Genomic DNA, 23,192 nt, shown 5'->3' with positions numbered 1-23,192 from the left:
TAAATTATATATTTATATAATTAATATATAACTAATAAAATAAAAGTATAATTAATACGAATAAACGAATATCTCGACAAATAAATTCATTAAAATAAATTAATTATTGTTTAATAATAATAACAATAATTAAATATATTCCAATTCAATTTATATAATTATCCATAAATATGAGAAAACTTCTCAAAATTCCCAACAACTTTCTATAACGATTTATAATTAGAAATTTAAAAAAGGAAAAGAAAAAAAAAAAATACACAGCTGATTCATTTACATACTATCTAATAACGATCACTGAATCTATATTGTACGTAAATTGTAGTACTGTATAAAAAGAAATGTTGCTCGAAACTTAAAAAAAAATGAAATAAAAAAAAGAAAAAATGAAAAATCAAAATAAAAAATCTATCAAAAAATTTTATATTATAAAAGAAAAAAAAATCTCGAGTAAACATTTTTGTTTTACTTGCTATAATAAAAAATATAGGAACGCATAATGTATGCATTGGAAAGAAGAGAAAAATAAATAAAAAGAATATAAATTAAAAATAAAAAAAAAAAAAAAAAAATAAAAAAATCTGCGTTGATCTGAAACATGCACGGTCATACCATAAGTAGTGCTTCGTTATCGATTTTTTGTTAATTTATTCATACCGGGCAGCGGTGAATACGAGGAAAGGACGACACAACGTCGACGTCGACGTCGACGTCGACAACGACGGCGCGTACTGGCCACTCTCGGTCGACCCGTTCGATTTTCATTGGCGACTTTCATACGAACGGACACGAACAACGCCTTCGTTAACGCGTTTATTAGTCGACGCCATACTTTCATACTGTTCGTATACTTCTTCTTTTTCTTTTTCTTCTTCTTCTTTTCTCTTTTTCCTATGAATTCGAAAACAGTATTATTCAATTTACTTTTCGTTTTAACTCAATCTAATTCAATCTATGTCCGACATCGAAGAGGATCTCGCCGAGAGGCGACTAAAAATTGTTCTTCTCGGTGATTCTGGCTCTGGAAAAGTAAGTTTTCCAAAGTTTTCATTTTTATGTAAAAAAGAAAAAGAACAAGAATAATATATATATATATATATATATATATATATATATATATATGCACGCAAACAAAATAATAAAAAAAGATTGAAGTATTTTTTTTTTCTATTATTTATTTACTTTATTCTTTTTATTTTATTTTATTTTATTTTATTTATTTTTTTTATATACCATTGTATACGTGCAAATTTTTATTATTTTGCGAATAAAATTCTCAATAAAATTATGTTGGAAAATATTCAATAAAATAAAGTAAGGTAACGAATAACTTCAATCAATAAAACCTCAACGTTCATGAACTTTGTCATGTCGTTAATAACACTTGCATGAAATATTAAACAAATTGTGGCGTTTCTTTGATCGATCAAGATAAATAAGAATTATTGATCGGTAATGCAGTTTACACGCGAAACTCTAGTATAAAAGAGTTAAGTATTGATTATTCTAAGGGACGTGATAATCGTAGATATAAAATTGATTCACGTTATCTGTTATCTCGTTCGATATACGTTCTAATTGAATTTTATATTTCCCGCGTCAGATGAATAAGTATTATCGATCGGTAATGTAGTATTACACGAAATTTTAATTTATTATTTTTTATCATAAAAGATAGACGAGATTAATTATTCTTTTGTTAGTTTTTTTTTTTTTTTAATCTCGATTATTGGAAATACTAATCTAATTTTGAATTTCTCGCGTGAATTACTTCAACGATTAAGATATAATGTTTCATAATTTTATTCGCAAAATTAATCTTGATAATTGAAATTCAATGATCCTCCTCGTAATTATATATTTTATTTTTTTTATCTCGTTCGATAAAAGTTCTAAATTTAATTTTGAATTTAACACGTTATAGTCTTCTTTAACGATCAATAATTAATTTTCATAATTGACGATATAAATAATTTAACGGTACGATATTCTATTCTCGATAATTGAATTTCAAAGATCCCTTTTTAGACGAGCATTGCTTTAAAATTTTGCACCAACGAATTTACGAGACAATACTCACCAACGGCCGGCATTGATTTCTTTTTAAAAAGTATCACTGTTGGTTCTTACAAAAATGTTAACCTACATCTTTGGGACGTCGGCGGACTGGCCCTTCATGGTAACATGTTGGACAAATACGTGTTTGCAGCTAACGTAAGAATTTATTAAATATTATTATTAAACATTAAAAAATAATTAATGATTATATTATTACCTGTTATTAAATTATTAAACTTTATTTACTTCGTTAAATTTAGATCGTTCTTTTGGTATACGATATCACGAATACATCGAGTTTTGAAATTCTCGATGAATGGGCCAATAAGATTCGTGGAATGAACGACAGTATTGAAGAACCGCCATTAATGGCATTGGTTGGTAATAAATGTGATATGGAACATCAAAGAACTGTTAAAAAAGATAAATCTCATCGTTACGCAGCAGAAAATGGATTTCCATATTACGATATGTCTGCAAGAACCGGCGAATCGGTAATTACGTTTTAATGTATTTGAATTTACGCGCCAAATCAATATCTATAGTTTTGGCGCGTCATTCAAATGAAGACTTTTATGTTTTTAGCTTTCCTTATGTATCGTAAGCTTGGCCGCACAAGTTTTAGGCGTACGATTATCAAAAAATGATCAAGATTTTCATAAGCCGATTATTATTGCTGAAATTGGAGATACTGTGGATATGAACACGATTCATAAGGTTGTAAAAAGATTTCCTAATAAGAGACACCATCCGATTTCCTTTCATTCACATTTTCCTTCTTCAAAATCAACTGTGTGCACTTTACAATGATTATTAATGAATATATATATATATATATATATATATATATATATATATATACATATAAATAATAATATTTAAAAAAAAGAAAACAAAAACATATTCAATGGACTAAGGCTAATAATATAGCTCGTTTATACGTAGATGCGATTAATATTTTATTAAGGAATCAACATGGTAATTAATATAAATTAATAGAATAATTGAAAAACAATTTTATTGATATTTTCCTACGGGCAATAATAAGATTAATATCCATATCATAACAAGATTGAAAATATTTTTCAATAGTATTGTACAATTACCATAGCATGTTACGTGTTTTGTGTGTGTGTGTGTGTGTGTGTGTGTATGTGTGTGTGTGTGTATATATATAGTACAAATTTAATCTCATAAAATATGCCTTACTATGATTCAACATAGAAACACTTACTAATAACTACTAGAGAAAAAGAACAAATATTTAGTAGAGAGGGATCAAACTTCTCATGAGAATAAAATTACATTGACTGTTTTAAGATTTCTACGACTTGCACTAACAATGAGTATGACTATATGTTCTTGTACAAGTCATGTATACATATTATAACATTTACTGTAAAAGGTATTTGCAATTAAAGTAATTAATGCAAATAATAAACCAACTTTGGTATAATACATATTAGCACTTTGATTGTACCACGCACAGAGATTTATCGTATAATTCACTTTTGTGTGTTCAACACGTTCTTTCGATTTCGAAATAAATCCAAGTAATAAAGATTTTATTATTCGTAATGAGACGAACGTGATACTTTAAATCACGGACGGCGTAGTTAATCAGATTATCGAATTTTTTTTTTTTTTATAACGTTATTTTTATCAAGAATTTAAAAAACATAGTGTATATATAATTAACTTATTATTGCATTGATTATCTGTTATTTGTAAGAACAAAGATAATATATCTCAATATTCAATTTTTTTTTCTAATAAATTTTTAATCAGTCTCTTATTATCTATTTCTGTTACCCAGAATGAATTGTGTACTCTTGAAAAATAATCATCTTTCAATCAACCTTTGTCAATGGTCTTCTTGGCCAAGTATTTTTTTCAAGGATTTTCTCTTCCGCCTCATACAATTGCGTGACTTTTTCATTTATAGGCGTAATGTACGTTTCTAGCCACTCCTGTATCGTATAATTGTCATAAATATCTTTCATTGCAGAACGCATTTCTTTTTCGATATACATTATCTCCAACTTATGCCTATTTAATTCATCTATTATTCGTTCAATATGACTTGGACTTGAGAAAGAGTATTTTAAATTGTATGGTTTCAACCATCCTTTAAAGATGTTGTCTTGTTCCATTTTATTTATTTCTTGCATTAAAGAATAAAGTCTTACGGTAACTGCATATACAGCTGATCCATGAAACCCACATTTTGTCCATCCATATTGAGGTTCCGGTATACTCAAAGAGATAATATTTTCGCATTGTAATATGTCTACTAGTTGATTAGGTACTTCAATAGGAAAACCATTCAGATCAGATACTTGTAAGGCTGCCAGATTAATAGCAAGCGATGGAATAGCTGTTGATAAAAGTTCACAGAGTACGCTAAAATGATCATATCTTTGCCATCCCGTTAGAATAACACCTTTGAATGTAATTTGATTAGAGTATTCGATAATAATTTCTAACCAATGTTCATGATTTTCCAGATGATAAGGTATATCCGTATAAAATCTATCTGGTGCAGTAGCTCCTTTAAAAGCTGTCGCGACCCAGACACTTTTCCAGACAGCACCATAACTCTCCCATAATTGATCTGTCAAAGTAGAACCTGGATCGGTTGTATATTTCCATACAACTGGTTCCACCATTAAATGCAAATCTTTATCTATTATTTCTTGAGGGGAAATTTCACGAAATTCATCATCCCACATTAATACTGTAAGCTGTGGATACTTTTCCTTGATATAACTAGCTACTTTAGATACATGATCAAGGAATAATTGTTTTTTAGTCCAATGCTTTTTAACCATAGTATTTACACACCTTGAACAATCTCCTATCTGATATACTTCATCTGCTCCGATATGCAAGTGTTTTGAAGTGGGATGAGCAGCTACAACTTGATCTATTATTTCATAAATCAATGGTATCGTTTTATTATAAGTAGGGCATACTACTTGCGGATATCTTGGAACTTCTCTATAATCTTTGTATTTATCAAGCTTAAGAATAAATTCCAAATGTCCAAAAGTTTGTATCAATGGAATGACAATAAGATTATTTTCTTCTGCTAACTTCTGAATAATACGAATATCTTCTTTGGTATAACAATTACCAGCGCTTATATCTTTTATTCTTCCATCGAATGGAAACATATCTTCGTATTCTATAAGTATTCCAGTAGCACCTAACTTTTTGAGTAATGGTAAAAGATATTTATAATAACCTATTTTAGGCGGAGCACCCTTTAAATCTAAATGAACAATTTTGTGTCCTTTGAACAATGGATTGGACGATGAATATATATTATCATTATCATCTTCAAATTGTCTACTTCTGGCAAGCTTTGCATTTCTTGCAATTTGAGCTTCAATTTGTTGTTTCTTGGCTATACTGCTAGGAATCTCTGTGAGATCACCAAGTGGATAAACATCTTCAACTTTCATTCGAGAATTTATCTTACCGGATGAAATACTATCTATTTCATTACTGAGAATATGATATATAACTATCATCAGTGTGAAGGTGATCATTACGATTATCATGAGAGAAGCTCGGCCTCTTAGCCGTGTCATGTCAATGAATAATAGAACGGAGCAGCATTAAGATTCAATCACAATGATTTAATTTTTATCGCCCAAAAATCCGTTTAATTATTTGCGAAACAACGAACCGATCTTTCCTTGAATATTTACAAAATCGCACTAACAACACGACCTTCTATTCATACTCAATCTCTCTATTTTTTTCTTATCGTGAGATAACACATTCTAACATTGTCCGATAAAAGTATAATCGCATTGATTAAAAGAAGAGATTATTATTTGCGTATCTCCCTTCGTCGAATAGTAAAAAAAAGTCACTAGGTCTTTCAACTTATTAGGACACTTTGACAAGCAGTTCTACCAACGAATAGGATATCTCGAAATGGCGCCATTTTGACAAGTTTTTCAAATCGCATCAAAAATAATTTTTTTCTTTATTATACACAGATCGTATAATTATCTCCATGATAGCTCGTGTATTTATTCGATTATGATAAATATTAGAACGACAGAAAAAATTTAATTCGAATCATCTTTTTCTTATTTTATAACCTAAAAGTTTAAATACTGTTAAATACACATATAATCTTCTCGAGCAGCTGCGTAGTTGTTAAAATTATGCATCAATTTCTATGATTCGTCCGAACACCCGTTAGACGATTAATGAACGTGAGTCATCTCATCATGCTCAACGTAGTTATGATCGACAGAGGGGAATAATTCGAGACAATAAGCGACTTAATAATGGCACATACTCTGCGTACGAATGAAAAAACACACGAGAACGAGAAAGTTCCTGTCGAGGACAAATCTTTTTATCACGAGTTTTGCTCCAACGAATCAAATAATTTTATATATATTTTCTTTCGTTTGTATATCATAATTATATGTCATCTCGTATATTCTTTTATCTCGGACTTAGTCAGGAGATTGAACAAAAAAAAAAAAAAAAAATCGAAGATACAATAAATTTTTATTATACGATTGTAAAGATTTGATCAGATAAATATATATATATATATATTACTGTAATATTCACAAAAATATGATAATAAAATAAAAGAAATAATATTTGTACGAATGGTGGAAAATAGGTTAAATTAAAATATTTCATTCATACAAAAATTTGCCCGCGAAAGTTAAAAAGGATTCGAATCATCGGCTAAAAGAAGAAGCATAAGTTTAGAACGAAAATAGGCAGAGGGTAAGGATCTATTCGTAGAAAGGAAGAGTGCTTAATCGAAACTGATTCCTATTAAATCCGAACGAATTTAAACACTGCGATAGAGTCAGCACGCTTTCGTGGTAAAGTAGACAAAGACTTGCTTGGTGATTATTCAGAACTTTGTGACTCAAGTGTCGAACACATATAGACGTTGATCTTTACATCCTCTTCTCCCCTCTTTCTCCCTCTTTAGAAGTAATCTCGAATAACCTTGAACCATCATATATTAGGGACAAAATGAATTTTTAATGAATTATAGTTGTTCGATTTTTATCCATTGAAAGGATAGTAATATTATTTTCTATCGGTCAAAGAGTCTAAAAAATTAAGTGACATTGATCTTAATATCCTTTTCTCTTTCTTTCTCTTTAGATGTGATCTCATATGACCTTGAATCATTTTACACGAGAGATGAGATGAATTTTTAATGAATTATAGTTGCTCAAGTTCTACTGACTTTGAAAGCATAATGATATAATTTTCTATCGGACAAAAAAAAAGATTCAAACTTAATTAACATTGATCTTTACATCCTTTTCTCCTTCTTTTTCTTTAGATGTGATCTCGAATAACCTTGAGCCATCATATATAAAAAGTGGTAGAATTTGTAATGAATTATAGTTGGTCAACTTTTATTTAGATCGAAAGGATATTAATGTGATTTTCTATTAGATGAAAAAATTTTTTTAAATTAAGTAAAAAGGAATTTCTATTTTTTTTTAATTTGTATCTAATACAACAAAGTAGATTGTCTTATCCAATTTGATTTGCTGTAAAAGCAGTTGTCAATTGTCCTATTTTATATTATATTTATATAATATTAATATTTTATAATTTTGAACTTTGTAATAGTATTAAGAATACTGTAGCAATAATTTAAATAGTTCTAATTCGGTTTATAGTTATTACCAATGTTCTAAAGATAACTGTATAATATCTACAATAGATAAAACAGACTTAAATATTCTCAGATGTTCTAAGTCTAAACTAATATTAATTCTTATCTAACATCTTATCAATAAACTAATATCTTATCGATATCTATCTCTCTTCCAAACAAACTTCTTATTATAACTTATAATTTCAAATAGATTTCATTAATATCAAAGTTCTCGATTATTATATTATTTTAAATTGCTAAAATTAAATAATTGCAAATCTTAATTACATCTAAATCGTTTAAACTGATATAATTATTTAATAGTTATATTATTAATTCATTTAAAAAGTTACAGATATAAAAGTATAAATTATTAAAGTTAAGTACTGGAACTTTTCTTGAACACAGATTAATGTACAAACCATTAACTTATAAATTAACAATCATTAAACATGTTCCTATAAACTAAGTATTGATTAAATTATTTATATAAATATTAACACATATGCTGAATATATAAGGAAATAAATCTCTTACAATAAGAATTATTGAACATAGGTTAGAAAACTGTACAGTAACATATGTACATATATAAAGTTCCAATGCGTCTACTGAGAAAAAGAAAAAAAAAAGAACAATACCACTGTGCACAAAGGATTGTGAGCACTTTACACCTTACACATCCGTTCACTACTACGGCTGATAGAAGAGTCCTCAGCTTGCGACTTTTATACGTGTAAAATTATATGAATCGTACACACGTACACATATACACACAAACACAAAGAAATTTAAACGGGCAACGACTGGTAAGGTTGACGACGTGTATTGCGACATTATATATCGTTCGTATCTTCTATCAGTCTATCTTCATACAATAATACTCGACATACATATTTACACATATACTTGAATTTGTTATCGTACAAATTTTAATTAATCCATGTTATTACAAACTACGAATTATTTTCTATCATTCTATCGTATTTTCTGTTGTATTTTCAATTAGAATAATATGTTTGTGAGATATTGTAAACATAGTGTGCGTGATCATTTCTTAGAATTGTTATTCTTTCTATAACTTTAGTTCATTGTCCTTTTATGTCTCGTATGTATGAATACGTACACACAGTGTACGTAAAAATATATATATATATATAATATAAACACACATTCAATCATAATTTAGAGATCTACGTATCTGTTAAGTCGGATTATTAAACTCTCGGTTTTAATTTTCATTGACTGGACAAGAGTTATACACGTGTCGTTTTATTTTATTTATTTATTCATTTATTATTAGTCTTATTTTCTTTAATGATTTTAATCGTATATTAATTGGTAATATGATGTTTTATATTTAAAAATAACACTTCTTGACTTGGACGTTTCATCAAAGCGTTTCATAGGATTTTTATAAAATTACGATTATAGGTTATAACAAGAGCGAGTTATATCGTAAGAAAAGAAATATTATAATTATTTATATTAAAAAATATCTTTATGAAAATTGTGATATACGGATATATAATAATAATTTACGATATATAAATTACGTAGTAATTTCCTTTTTTTTTCTTCTTTTTTTTTTTTATTGAATAATATATGAAAATTGTATATAACAAGGATTCATGAAAAATTGCGATTTCTAGGTTATAACGAGTTACACAAAAATACATCGTACGACAATATTCTTTTTCTCTTTTATTTTTTATAAAAGAATATTATATGAATATAAAGCTGATTTATATGTATATATAAAATTCCTTCGTTGATGAAAATGAAAAAATGTCGAAATTGCACTTGAGTATACATACATGTGTACATATGTATATACAAATTCTCGAAAGACGGCAAGTGTGTTACAGACTGTTGACCGCCGAGGTAAACTCATGCGTTGTTTACTTATCATACTCCTTGGAAACGAGAAACATTTTCAAGAACGTTATTCCTTTCTCAGCACTTTTAAAGATAAGTCGAACGATCCACACGTTCTTTTAAAGATCCTTTAACGACGTAGAAAAATCTGTCATTATATTTTTAAGTTTATTAAATTTGAACGTGAAGAAGTCCAAAGGTCATTCGATACTTGCTTTCGTATATTAATATCATTCATTCTGTTACATAAATGTAAGAAAAAAGAAAAGAAAAGAAAAGAAAAGAAAAGAAAAGAAAAGAAAACCAGAGACAAAAACATCTTTCTAAAAAAAGTTCCAAAAAGAGGAAAGATAAAAAAATAAATTTATTTTCCCCGTTAAGAGAAATCTCTTTTTCAAATTCCTCTTTCTTTTTTTCTCTTTTCGGAATACATAAACACATCGTAGTACACACTCGTACGTTAAAACCGTGTGGTAATTGAGCGTATCCAAAGCACAGCTTGATTAAGCAACATTACGCCTGGAAGGTTACTCTCGGTGTGTACGTTGCACATTCTCTGAAGGAAAAACCTTCGGCGCGAAGTCAGTCGCACGTGCGTACGCTTTAACACGTATACGAGAGTGAGTGAGAGGGAGATCGAAAGAGAGAGAGAGGGAGTGAGAGAAAGGGGGAGTGAGAGAGAGAGAGGGAATGAGAGAAAGAGGGAGTGAGAGAGAGAGGGGGGCGAGAAAGAAAGAGAACGAGTGAGAGCGAGAGTAAAAGAGAAAGAGAGAGATAGAGAGAGAAAGAGAGAGACTCGATAGCATTCGTTTAAAGGAACGCATTCTCGACGTCGTCATCGTCATCATCGTCAACGTCGTCAACATTGTCGTTGTCGTTGTCGTTGTCTTCGTCGTCGTCGTCGTCGCCTGGAACGCCCTCGGACAATGTGAAATTAACAGGGAACACACAGTACGAGCTTGAACGTCGCTCGAAACACACGCGATTCTTTGTCACTCTTCCAAGAGAAAGAGAGAAAGAGAGAGAGAGAGAGAGAGAAAGACAGTCGGTTGTGATTTTCAATTTTTTTTTTCTTTCATTTTTGTTACAAGTTTATTTCGTTGTGCAAGTTTCTTGTTTTTAATTTAATTTAATTTAATTTAATTTAATTTAATTTAATTTTTGTTTGTTTGTTTTTTTTTTGTTTCTTTTTTATTGGTGCGCATCGTATAGAATACAGAAGAGAAATTTATTCGTGTGTGTGAGATTGTTCTTTTTTTTTTTTTTCCTTCAACGAGATCGAGAATTCAAGATTTCTTTTTGTCTTTTTAACTTTTATATTTTGCAGAGAAGCGATGCGTCAGACGATCGTGAGTGTAAACATCTGCGAAAACGCATTTTATTATATTACAATGCTTTCATTGTTGGCACAACTTTTTTTTTTTTTTTTTATTTTCTTTCTTCTTTTTCAAGTCGTTGTGATAATTTTTTGTTTTGATAACGAAACAACTTTCGTTCGTTCTTCTTTTTGTATCTGCTTCCTTTTAATTACACGTTCTTCGTTTTTTCGATAATCAAGTTTAGTTAATTGTAATTATAGTTAATTGAATATATAAAATGTAACATGTAGCAATTATATAACATGTAGCAAGTTAGTATACAACATAGTATGTATGTATATACTTAATACATTACTATAACTAAGTTTATTTAGCTATAATTATTATTAAGTAAATATACAGCAATAATATAATATACACATTTTTTTTTTTACATATAAATAGTAATTATTTGTAACTATAGTTAACTATACTAACTCTCTCTATACATATATATATATATATATATATATATATATAGTGTTAACATTACATTATAATAACTAACAATAAGTTTAATTATCGAAAAAACGAATACACAAGGAATACATAACCTTACATATCCATTTCTATTTCTTTGTTTATTTATTAAAAATAATGAAAAGATCGTTCGAAAATGTATTTGGATAAATCGTTAAGTTTCGTACGTGTCGGTAAAATCCAATAACATTCAATGACAAAAGAATTTAACGATATATACCGATCTTTCGAAGTTTTGCCGATCTTTACGATCTTTAGTCGTCTAATAACGCAAAAGAGAGAAAGTGAAGGGGAAGTCGATTCTTGACTTTAGATGCTAATACGACGTAGATTTTATCTTTATCTATACAAACCAGAACACGCATCGTTTAACTATGATTTTATAATATCAATGAAATTGTTGGAATGAAATTATAACCTACAAAATAAAGGAAAAGAAAGGTTCGAATCGAAATCGATTAGAAAATTTTTGTCTCTCTATGTATGCACGTACGTATGTATAATACTAGTTTAAATGCACGAACATAGATCTAGAATGAAAAAGAAAAAGAACAAACAAAAAGTAAAGTAGGACGATCGATCATTATAGTATAAAGACAAGAGTGTAAATTTGTGAACGAAATAGAATGACGAAAATATAATTTGAGAACGATCGACTTACAACAATCTTAACTTTTATCTTTTCTTTTTTTTTTTTTTCTCATCAATACAGATTTCTTTAGAATCATAAAAATTCCTAAGAGTTTTATGACTCATCTTAACACATATATTTATATGTACATATATATATATATATATATATATATGTACGTTTGTGTACGCACGTATACATACATACATATGCAGATTTGAAAAACCACAAACGTGTAGGAAGCGCGAGACCTATTATTTCAAGATAATTATCAACTTAGTAAGCTTTGTAAAACTATTACTTGGAAGACGTCATTTTCTTAAAATTACTCTTATCTCCGTTGAAATTTTTTCATTGGAATATTTTAGGTTAGGTTTGAAAAGTAATTATAATGTGAAATGAAAGGAAAGTCGGGTCATTATTATTATCGTTATCATTATTATCGTTATCAATGGGTGAATCTTATAGGTTAAGCCCTTAAACGTTAACGAGTCCTCGAGACGTTGATATTTCCCAAATGACGTCTCTTCTGTTCCGTTATAATGAACGCGTATACATATATATAGTGGTATAGTGACGCATGAATTCCGACGAATTAACGTTAAAAGGTCTGTGGGAGATGATGATGATTATCATTTTGACTCCCGCGTAGTCCGATAACACGTGCTAACTTTGTATATTTTCCAAAGTTTTAAGTTAGAATTGAAATTTTCTTTTAGTTCCTCTTCTTCAATTTTTTCAAAATAAACATGACTTCTCTTCCTAACTACACATGTACGTTCGTTCGTCACGCAAACATACGCAAGTTGTTATATCGACGAAATTTCTTATAAAAGATTTTATATAATTTCTTTCTTTCTTTCTTTCTTTTTTTTTTTTTAATTATATTTGTTGAATAAAAAACAACATGTACATACATACATACATACATATGTACATACATAGATACTGATGGGATTTTTTTTTTCAAATTAGATTTGCTATAGTTTGATTTAGAAAGTTGTAAAAAAAGAAAAAAAAAAGAAAAACGAGAAAAGAAGAAAAATAAAATAAAATGAAAACAATCGCGACCGCAATTGTATATTACATCATTCTTATTGATTAGGATACTTATAAAAAGTTTTATCTACGAAGAAAAGTAGATTTCTTATCTCGATATGTTAGCGGTTGTGGAATCGAGATTAGTCACGAGAACCTTTTGACAGTGCTGCTATTTTCAACTTGGCTGAAACACGGGGGTGCGCTTGATATGTATACACATATACATACGCATACATATATGTATGTATATTTTTAGAAAACACAAATGTTATTAACACTTTAGCGGTCATGCACTTTAAGTTTTACTTGAACCCGATATTACGAGTGTGACGAACTTTTTCAACAACATCGGGTTAACCTAAATTCGTTATTGTATCTAATAAGATATATTTTATCTGACGATTTTCAATGTTTGTTATTTTATTTTATTTATTTATTTATTTATTTATTTTATTTTATTTTTTTTTTTATAAAATTTGAGATATATCGAAGAAACCTCTTCATTTTTTTCTTTTGCGTTCAGTTTCTATTGTTATTGACATCCTTCATTTTTTTTTAACGATCGTGATAGATGATCTATTTCTAATCGTTTGTTTTCATATATTTCAAATTGTAATTATAGAAAAAGATATGAATGAGATTATGTTCGCATATGTATGTATAATTCGCCATTTTGGTAAATATAATAAGTAATCAAATCATTGATTAATTCACTCTTTCATATATATATATATATATATATATATATATATATATATATATTAAACAATAAAGTGCATTTATCATTTTTTTGATGTTAAATCATTTTTTTTTGTTTTGATATACTTTCAAAATCATGTTGTTAAAAAATGACTTAAGTTATAACTTTACAATCTTACTTGCACATATTTGTCCATTTTGATGATAAATAAATGACGAGATAATTTATTGATTAACTTTTGCATATGTCAAACAATAAAATAAATTCTATTCTTAACACACATACATACATACATACATACATACATACATATAGTTCGTCATTTTTATAAAATGATCATAAAAATTTATTCATCTAATTTCTTTAGCGTATTGAACGATGAAAAAATAAAAGAAAGAAACAAAATCAATTGCATATAAACGCGTAATATTAAATTTACTTCCGAACGTAATTTGAATTAATTTAATTTAATTTAATTCAATATTCTTTTTCTCTCTTTTTTTTTTTTTTTTGTTGAGGAAAATAGCGATCATGAACAAGACAGAATTGAACATAGTTCTTAGCACGGAACCTCCGAGGACGACAACAGCAGCAACGAACGTGATTCATTCTCACATTCCTGTACCGAGGATAACGAACGCCCAAGCAAAACCACAAGAACAACGATGTTCTCCAATAAGAAGAGGTTCTTTCGAAAAACTTGGTAGAACAACCTCAGTGGCCGCTCAAAAAGCTAATTTTGAAAAACTCGATGCTTCGGTACAGCTAAGATCAAAGCATAGCAATTTGTCGACGTCCAGTATAGAAATGCGAAATGTCGAAGAGAAATCTAATCCAGTTAATCCGTTTAAAAAAAATGATTATACATTTCCGAAATTAAATGGCAATGGTAACAGTAACACCAACAATTGTTTCCTCGAGAACAAATGGAAAAGTAAATACGAGGAATCCGAAAAGAGAAGAAAATTGTTATTACAAAAAAGCGAAACTGGTTGGTTGAAATACATTTTTTTTCTTTTCATTCGAAATTTTATAAAATAATTCTTAAATAAGTCATCTTCAGGATTTATCAATTAACAGATTATTAATAAGGAAAAACAAGCAAAAAGAAATAGAAATCTAAAATGGTTTCTGCTTATATTCTTCATATTTTATTCTTTTTTTTTTTTTTTTTATTTCAAGTGTTTTTCTTTATTTCTTTTCAATAACTACTCGCAGAGCTTTGTCTTTTGCGATTTATTAATTAACAGATCATCGGTGAAATCGAAAGAGAAAAGAAAAAATAATAATTCGTTTTCTTTTGTTTTGATTCCCTCTTTTTTTTTTTTAAGAACATTTTTTAAGTTTATTTACTTTAATTTATAACTGATTATTCAGTCTTTCATTTATTAATTAACAGGTCGATGAAATTGTAAAAAAAGAAAAAAAAGAAAAAGAAAATACAAATTCTTTTTTTTTTTCCTTGTTTTTCTCTGTTCTTTTCAATTTTATTTATTTTCTTTAACGGAGTGAATCAAACCGAATATAGCGTGATTAAGGTCAACCATGCAGAGAGTAGTAACGTCATTCGGAATTCAATTAGATGTTGGTTTCTCTCAGTGACAAACTTATTTGCAATCGACATTGCATTGATCATGATTATAGTTCACGGTTAAACTGCGACAGTGTATATTGTATATAAAAATAATATCGTCCGTTGTGATTCACTCTTGCACTCCTGGATTCAAAGCCAATGACGTTTTATTAGTCACATACGCCTTCAAAACGTGATCGGATTGAAAATTAATAAATATAAATATCCGACCGTTGCATGTCGATCGTTTTCCTAGATCGGATCTATAAATCGTTCGGTGTATCGCTCGACACGTGATGTATATATAATATATTCGTGACAAAATTTTTATTATAAAATTTCAATGGAATCGCGTTTCTATTTAATTTTTCTTTTTTCATTTTATTAACAATTAAAATAACGATTTAATGAATTATAAATACAATAAAAAATAAATGTTTATCTTTATAAGAAAATAGCGAATTATTAAAATTGAATTGTCGAGAGTTTAATTATAATATTCTATCGATTAATTCGTTATGCAAATTTTTTTTTGTATTATGATATTAAAAAAAAAAAAAAAAAAAAAAAAAGAAAAAGAAAATGATTATTAATTCAACGATTGTTGCAGCACACAAGGAACACACAGATTTGGAAAAAAAGTATCAACAAGTGCAAAGGCAAAATGGTACTTTGCAATCGCAGGTTCAGGAAAAAGAAGAAAAGTTAAATAAATTACGGACAGGTAATAAAAAATAAAGAAGAGATATTGAAAGTATTGAATGAAAATATTTCTAGAAATTATTATTATTTATAGTAAATTATTAAATCACTTGAAATATAAGAATTATTTTCATATATATATACAAAAAAAAAAAGAAAAAAAAAAAAATCAAGACGTTTAAATGAAATGGGACATTTCTAATGATTATTATTTATAGCAAATTAAGTTAAGTTTTAATTGAAATAAAAATGATATTTTTCAGTGTCCGAAGCAGTATGTAAGGAATATGAGCAATTAAAACGTCAGTATGACGTTGAAACTGGTGCAATGCATAAAGCTATGCAGCAGGCATCCGAAGTAAGCTCATATGTTATTTCGTATATATAAATTAATTGTATTTAGAAATATTTCTTAAATTTATTATGAATTTTTTTCAGTGGTATAAACAAAATCGAGAGTTGAAACGAAAATCTCAGATTATAGCGCAAAAATATTTGCAAATTCATCCAGGAGGATCGGTTGATCTCGACATAACCGATGAAGTCGATTCTAATTTCGAGGATTTAGATCAACTTCGAGAAACGGTCAGAGGTAATAAAAAGAAAAAGAAAAAAAAAAAAAATTTAATATTATCATAATTGTACATGTGTATGTATATTATATTATTATTTGATATATATTATTACATATATCAAGTAAACGAATATGTATACATTATATTTCATATTTTTATAAAACTATAGTTATGTTTGAAATTATTGTTGTGTGTGTGTGTGTGTGTGTGTAAATATGATTATATATAGTTTTCATAAAAATGAATGAAAAAATATCTTTACAGAACTAAGCCAAGAAATAGCTAAACTCCAGACCGATTTAAATTCAGCACGATTGCAAGAATTCGAAGCACAAGAACAAATAACACTCTTGACAACTCAGTTGGAAGAGGAAAGAACACTCAGACAAAAAGGTATTATATTTTATAACAAGATGTTTCATTGTAAAGAAGAACGATATCGTATAAAAATAAGTTGATAAATATTTCTTTAATTAATCTAATATTATGTGACTTTCTCGAGGAAGATGAGATCATTAAAAATTGTTAACAAATTTTACTTTATTTTATAGGATTACTTATTATCATAAAATTGTTAATTTAATTTATAAAAAATTTCAGTAAAATTTAGATCCTCCAATATAAGATTTAGAAAAGAGATATTTATTATTGTGAACTTAAATTTCTACAATATTTCTTAATTCTTACAAACAAGTAAATTTTCGACATTGCGAAGAAAATATTTTATTTATTCGTAGCCGACGACAAGATAAACGAGATGAAAATGCAAAAGGAAAATATGGAGAGAGTGACAAAGATGGTAGCAAAAGAGGTTCAAGCATTAAAGACTCAATGCGATCGTGAGAGAGAAACAGCTAAAATAATGAAGTTGGAAGCTGATAAAGTAAACGGCACATCTCCTTTTTTCCTTCATATATCCGCCTTATTTTCTTGAATATCGTTGTATATTTCACGAATAACTCTTTATTGATCTAGGCACAGAAAGAACGTAACGTTTTGGCTCATCAAAGTGCTCTCCTAATGGCCGAAGTTGGCGACGATCCAAACGGAAGGTTGTTAACTGTCCTTCAAGAAGTAGAGTCCTTGAAAAGACTATTGGAGGAGGAACAACAGAATCATGCATCACAGATACAGATGCTTCAGGAAAAGTTAGAGGAGAAGGAATCCAATGTAGAGTTTGAGATAGTTGAAGAAAAATTGAAACTTGCTGAATCCGAGTTGGACGTCATGCAACAAAGAGCTGAGAGAGCTGAGAGATCGGTAGACAATTTGGAAGATGTTATTAGAACTATGAAAGAGAAAATAATTGAATTGGAAGAGAAAATTGCTAGACCTACACCGTCTTTGTTACCACCACCTCCACCCCCACCCCCACCACCACCACCATTACCTTCCTTATCCAAGTCAACTGGAAATGCAACAATGAAGTTGTTAACAAAAGAAAAATTGCATTCCGAGTCTAATGCAGTTAGCGATATGGAGTGTATGCTTGGAATTCCCAAGAAAACTTCAGCTGTCACACAACAGCCTGGTAGGGAGTCAAACAAATAACTTTTTGATAAAGCTTATATTCTTTTTACTATCTTTCGTTTTTTTTTTTGTTATGTTTTAGTCATCGATGATATTATTAATCAAATAAAAGGCGGACGATTCACATTGAAGCAAACGGATGTAAGTAATAATTATAGCGTGATACAACGCATGATTATTATGAATTATCATTTACGACATATTTATCACAGAAACAAAGAGAGGAGGAAAGAAAAAGACGACAAGAGGCAGAAACTGCACCACCAGCTGTATCAGAAATGCTCAATATATTGGGAACAATGAGAAGAAGAGCTAAACCGACAAGACAATTTCTTCAAGTGACTGACACAAAGACGTAATTAAAGAAGGGGCGAAAAAAAAAAGAAAAGAAAAAAAATATTTAATAAGTTAAGTGAAGAATGTTTGTTTTTTAAATTATAAAGAATATCTCTCCAAGGAGGGCTGTATTATTTATATTATTATAAAAAATCTGTATTTTTCTTTTTTTTTTTTTATACTGTTGTTAGATGCATCTTAAGTAAGAAGTCAACGTTTATAAAAATGCAATAAATAAAGAATAGGATGAGAAGATATTAATATCAAGGAAAAGATTTATATATGTATTTCAAAGTTTGCAGTAAGCAGTATGAAAAGCTCGTTACACGTACCAGCGTATCATCTAAATTACATGTATTACTTTTCTTTCTTTTTTTTAAAAACGTATGAAAGTGTTTTTTTCAAAGCTTATTATTACCTTAACAATGAAAAGTATATTGATATTTTCATAGAAATCCAAGCGAGTTTCGTGATATAAAGATTTACTCTAATTCAAGATTAAGATAATTGGTTTTTTATTGTATTAATTATAGATTGCAACGTTGAAGCTTCAAATAGTAATACTCGTCTGTATGGCTTCATTTCATCGTCAGTTTCAGTCCATGTTCCAGATAAACCACTATCTGATTCGTTTTCAACAGAAAATTCAAAACTAATCAAAGCTTTTTCAGCAAATATTTCTTCTTCCGGATTGCTCCATATAATCGTTGGAGTTGCACTGTTATTCTTCTTGTTATTTTTTGTTTTTGTTCCAATCTTTTTATCCTCCATTTTGTATAATTTACAAATAAGTATGTAGTATGAAAAGTTAAATGGCATATTCCTACTGTTCGCACGTTTCATTTCTGAGATTAAGTTTTCGAAAAGGGGTATAGATATTTGGGCAGGTATGTTAATGAATCTTTCGTTAATAAGTAAACCAATTGGTTGCGAATCGTTTTGAAGTACGTTCTTTATCATAGTGTAAGCTGCATCGGTGGCATGGTCACTAGATAATTCTTGCAATAAATCTCTTAATTGTTGTATGCACGGAAGATTCTAGGAATGATTTTTTATTAAATGATTGTAAAAATGATTAATTAGTTTTTATATAATTTACTTACCTGTCTATCAGTTATATTTATTACTGTCGTAATACCAAAAACATCGAAAGTATCTTCTACATCTTCCTCGTCAGATCCTTCAAAATCTTCGGATTGTTTCACTACAGATCCTATATAATTCTGTGCGATTATAAAATCGGTTAATCCACCCAAATCTATATGTGCTTTTAAGAAAAGTTGCTGCAGTAATGTTTTAATTCCATGATAATCTGGATCTTGCGGATTGCGTCCTTCAAAATCTACTTGAATTTCCAAACCCTATAAATATATTAATAAGAATCTTTAGACTCGTCAAATAATTTCACTCTTATACGTTAGTAAAATATATATCTAAGACTTCGAACGAAATGACACTAATCAATATAGCTTAGTAACAATGAAACATACGACATAAGAATGATATCATAAATTGCACGTGTCACGATTAGGTTAAGTTCCTAACTGAAACTATTTTTATGGGGAAAAAATATATTTTATATCTTACCGATTCTCCCACTTGTTCTTGCTCGTCATCCTCGCTACCAGAAGATTCTTGTTCATCGTCACCATCCCGTTTTACGACATTTTCTTGAATTTCTCGTTTTTTAACCGGAGCAGCCATTGTCACTCGATACGTCTACGTTTATTATGTTCACTACCACGTGATGAGCAAGCGTGCTTGACAGACATTAAAAATTCATGATAAAATCAATAATCCTTTTTCAAATTTCTCATAAAATTTTTACAATTTATTTTTTATTTAAATCACGATATTTATATATACACGTATAAAACAAAATATTTCCGATATATTAAATATTAATACTTCATTTGATTTGCCCGCGATTGATAATATAAACACCTACCGTATCAATAACATCACAAAATACAACTTCGATATCGTTAGAATTTTATTTTTAATTTATTATATTATCTATAAAAAAACAATCGTAAAATTTCTACGAAAGTAGATGAACATTTTAAATATATAATTTCTTGAAAAAATTGATTTTAAATATGGATTTGAATGTCCCGCGTAAGATCGCCGCCAGATGTCGCCACGATAGCGCTTCGAGTCGAAAATCAGTTGGCTCTAGAAAAAAAGCGAGTGAGCAACGGTTCGTTAACTCCCCAACAGTATTTTGCATAAATCCACAAGTGTCTCTTACGTATCCACACGTTAAATCGCACCAAAGAAAACGATTAGGAGTATCAAAAGGTAATATCATGCTCCATATCTTCCTTATATTTCTTATATTAATCCCGGGGAATAAGTAAAGGGACAGGAACTAAGAAAAATCTGAATTTGGATGGTTTACACGCGCTCGAACGAGACTCGACTTTTCCGATGCTCTTAGTTGGTTCCTGGTGTTACGTTAAAAAGAAAGAGAGAGATGGAGAGAGAAAAAAGAAGGGTTAGGAAAAAGGGCGGGAGGGAGATAGAAAAAGATAACTGAAAAAAAAGTAACGGTCGTTCGACATGCGCCTTTGAAACGTTTCTTAAGCACTGTGGCGCCTTTCGAAAAATATTCTAAGAACAAACGTTTCTAAGCTCTTTCCTTCCTCATAAAGAATATACAAAAAAAAAAGAAGAAGAAGAAGAAAACCAAAACGAAACTAAAAAAAAAAAAAGAAACAAAGAGAAAGAAATCAGCGCGGAAAAAAGAAAAGGTTAATTAAAAACCAAATTTCTCAACGTGATCGAAGCGTTTCTTCTCCCGCCATTTTTTTTTTTTTATCCAATCATACAACGAGTACTTTCTTTTTGAACATACACATAACGCGCATATATATATATATATATATATATATATATATATTCTTTTTTCTCTTCCAAATACTCGAACTCGAAATCAATGTTATTATTCAGAATTAGAGTTTAGGAGAAAGAAGGTTAGGTCAGACAAGGTTGAAGGAAAATTCGAACGGATTCGTATTATTCCGCGCGTTTTACTGTCTTCTGATTGGTCTTCGCGGTCATTGGCGTGCTGGCAACGGGTCTCGCAGGTCTAGACGAAATTCGATTAAAGTTCTTGCGCATGGTCCGAAGGAACAGGAAATCTTGTTTTCTCGAATTTCCCGGAGTCTGTCAGGTGGCACCACGTCGTTCTCTCTGTCCCTGGAACATTTCTCTTTCTCTCTTTCTCTCTCTCTCTTTCTCTTTCGGTCTCCTTCGGTCTCTCTCGTTTGAGGTCTACTACACAGAACGGCGGCAGCCGTTACGATACGGCGCAGTACGAGCCACCTTTTCTAGGTTAAACAGACGCGTTTCCTCTCTCTCTCTCTCGTATGTACGTCGTCGTCGTTGTCGTCGTTGTCGTTATTGTCGTCGTTGTCGTTATTGTAGTCGTCGTCGTCGTCGTCGTCGTTGTCGTTATTGTCGTTATTGTCGTTATTGTCGTTATTGTCGTCGTTTTCGTCGTTTTCGTCGTCGTCGTCGTCGTCGTCGTCGTCGTCTTCGTTGACACCTTGTTTCTCCCTCTTTCTATAGCCGTTACCACGTTATATCCAGATGTTAAGAGTTTAAATCGACATTAATCTCCGTTAAATATTTCATAAAAATAACATCGGAGTTTTTTTCAAATTAGATCTTGCCCATTCTCTCGCGGACGATTAATATTTTATATTCTACATACGTGAGATTTCCTGTGAGTGATTTTACCTGTGGCGGGGGTGGTGAGATGGCAGCCTCTTTCTCTCTCTCTCTCTTTCTATGTTTTTTTTCCCTTTCTTTCTTTCGTTATTCTTTCTTTCTCATACACACACACACTCTCTCTCTCTCTCTCACTTTCCCTCTCTCTCTCTTTCTTTCTATCTTTCTATCTCTAACTCCGTCCTTCTCATTTCCATCTGATGTTTATATTTTTATTTTATTTCTTCCTAGATGTTCGGCTGTCTAGATGTTTCGACTATCAATCTTTTTTCGTTTCCTTTTACTTTTCTTTTTCTTTTTCTTTTCTCTTTCTTCACACACACACACACACACACACACACACACACACACACACACACACACACACACACACACACACACACACACACACACACACACACACACACACACACACACACACACACACACACACACACACACACACACACACACACACACACACACACACACACACACACACACACACACACACACACGGGAACCTACATCAATGTGTTTATTATATTCATCGAAAGTTTCCTATGTCGTAAATAAACGTTACGTACGGGTATATTACATGTACATCCACATATATACATATACAATATATGTGTATATATATATATATATAGACACATATATTATATATATATATATATATTTATTTATATAGAATGCATACGATCGTTTTGTAGAACACACACGATCGCAAGTGCTTTCCATACTGGCTGTATTTTCGATGTTTTTAGCGCTGTTCTACATTACATATGTGTAGCATATACATACATAGCTGTCTCACCTGCATTGGTCTCTCTCTCTCTCTCTCTCTATTTCTCCCTCTAGCTCTCTGTTTCTCTAGTTTTATGTTTCACCATCGTTTCTTGCGCTTTTCATCATCGGACTATTTCTCTCTTTCTCTCTCTCTCT

The 23,192-nt window shown here is 29.8% G+C and overlaps 5 protein-coding genes across 8 annotated transcripts in view; 3 read left to right on the top strand and 2 right to left on the bottom strand.

The window, feature by feature from the left end:
* Positions 1 to 892: 892 nt before the first annotated feature.
* On the top strand, positions 893 to 2,907 carry LOC122633752 (ras-related protein Rab-28-like). Its single transcript, XM_043822077.1, has 4 exons — positions 893 to 1,026; positions 2,026 to 2,211; positions 2,316 to 2,549; positions 2,641 to 2,907. Exons 1-4 carry the CDS (start codon positions 952 to 954, stop codon positions 2,863 to 2,865), a joined length of 720 nt encoding a protein of 239 aa, XP_043678012.1. The 5' UTR covers positions 893 to 951; the 3' UTR covers positions 2,866 to 2,907.
* Positions 2,908 to 3,056: 149 nt separating this feature from the next.
* LOC122633751 (hexosaminidase D-like) lies at positions 3,057 to 6,010 on the bottom strand. The gene has a single exon (XM_043822076.1). The coding sequence runs from the start codon at positions 5,649 to 5,651 to the stop codon at positions 3,906 to 3,908; it is 1,746 nt and encodes a 581-aa protein (XP_043678011.1). The 5' UTR covers positions 5,652 to 6,010; the 3' UTR covers positions 3,057 to 3,905.
* A 4,765-nt stretch (positions 6,011 to 10,775) lies between these two features.
* LOC122633663 (shootin-1) lies at positions 10,776 to 18,791 on the top strand. 2 transcript variants are annotated; one of them, XM_043821823.1, is made up of 10 exons: positions 10,776 to 10,953; positions 14,341 to 14,805; positions 15,998 to 16,111; positions 16,353 to 16,447; positions 16,528 to 16,681; positions 16,929 to 17,057; positions 17,402 to 17,547; positions 17,640 to 18,195; positions 18,277 to 18,335; positions 18,407 to 18,791. In XM_043821823.1, the coding sequence occupies exons 2-10, from the start codon at positions 14,346 to 14,348 to the stop codon at positions 18,551 to 18,553; spliced, it is 1,860 nt and encodes a 619-aa protein (XP_043677758.1). In that variant the 5' UTR covers positions 10,776 to 10,953; positions 14,341 to 14,345; the 3' UTR covers positions 18,554 to 18,791. The 2 variants fall into 2 exon arrangements, with proteins under 2 accessions (XP_043677758.1, XP_043677759.1); XM_043821824.1 differs by lacking the exon at positions 10,776 to 10,953 and adding an exon at positions 13,090 to 13,354.
* Positions 18,792 to 18,793: 2 nt separating this feature from the next.
* Positions 18,794 to 20,284, bottom strand: LOC122633664 (protein BCCIP homolog). Its single transcript, XM_043821825.1, has 3 exons — positions 20,118 to 20,284; positions 19,634 to 19,891; positions 18,794 to 19,568 (listed from the first exon to the last, which is right to left on the bottom strand). The coding sequence occupies exons 1-3, from the start codon at positions 20,232 to 20,234 to the stop codon at positions 19,029 to 19,031; spliced, it is 915 nt and encodes a 304-aa protein (XP_043677760.1). The 5' UTR covers positions 20,235 to 20,284; the 3' UTR covers positions 18,794 to 19,028.
* A 418-nt stretch (positions 20,285 to 20,702) lies between these two features.
* LOC122633661 (protein Skeletor, isoforms B/C) overlaps positions 20,703 to 23,192 on the top strand; it is an 83,109-nt gene continuing 80,619 nt past the window's right edge. Inside the window, exon 1 of one of the 3 annotated variants that reach the window (XM_043821819.1) lies at positions 20,703 to 20,831. The gene's annotated coding sequence lies outside the window, so the exon portion shown is untranslated. Of the gene's footprint in view, positions 20,832 to 22,043; positions 22,289 to 23,192 lie in introns of those variants that run through there. The other 2 variants (XM_043821821.1, XM_043821820.1) reach the window with 2 other exon arrangements.

The sequence above is a fragment of the Vespula pensylvanica genome, chromosome 13 (assembly GCF_014466175.1).
Source record: "Vespula pensylvanica isolate Volc-1 chromosome 13, ASM1446617v1, whole genome shotgun sequence".
Taxonomy (NCBI): domain Eukaryota; kingdom Metazoa; phylum Arthropoda; class Insecta; order Hymenoptera; family Vespidae; genus Vespula; species Vespula pensylvanica.
Note: the sequence above shows the minus strand (reverse complement) of the source record. Positions and strands in the feature narration are given on the sequence as shown.

Excerpts from the sequence above, each read along its gene's own strand:
- LOC122633752 (XM_043822077.1), top strand. The coding sequence starts at position 952 with ATGTCCGACATCGAAGAGGATCTCGCCGAGAGGCGACTAAAAATTGTT. Across the intron at positions 1,027-2,025 it reads GTGATTCTGGCTCTGGAAAA|ACGAGCATTGCTTTAAAATT; the intron begins GTAAGTTTTCCA and ends ATCCCTTTTTAG. Across the intron at positions 2,550-2,640 it reads CTGCAAGAACCGGCGAATCG|CTTTCCTTATGTATCGTAAG; the intron begins GTAATTACGTTT and ends TTATGTTTTTAG.
- LOC122633751 (XM_043822076.1), bottom strand. The coding sequence starts at position 5,651 with ATGACACGGCTAAGAGGCCGAGCTTCTCTCATGATAATCGTAATGATC.
- LOC122633663 (XM_043821823.1), top strand. The coding sequence starts at position 14,346 with ATGAACAAGACAGAATTGAACATAGTTCTTAGCACGGAACCTCCGAGG. Across the intron at positions 18,196-18,276 it reads AGCTGTCACACAACAGCCTG|TCATCGATGATATTATTAAT; the intron begins GTAGGGAGTCAA and ends GTTATGTTTTAG. Across the intron at positions 18,336-18,406 it reads TCACATTGAAGCAAACGGAT|AAACAAAGAGAGGAGGAAAG; the intron begins GTAAGTAATAAT and ends TATTTATCACAG.
- LOC122633664 (XM_043821825.1), bottom strand. The coding sequence starts at position 20,234 with ATGGCTGCTCCGGTTAAAAAACGAGAAATTCAAGAAAATGTCGTAAAA. Across the intron at positions 19,892-20,117 it reads AAGAACAAGTGGGAGAATCG|GGTTTGGAAATTCAAGTAGA; the intron begins GTAAGATATAAA and ends ATATATTTATAG. Across the intron at positions 19,569-19,633 it reads TAAATATAACTGATAGACAG|AATCTTCCGTGCATACAACA; the intron begins GTAAGTAAATTA and ends AATCATTCCTAG.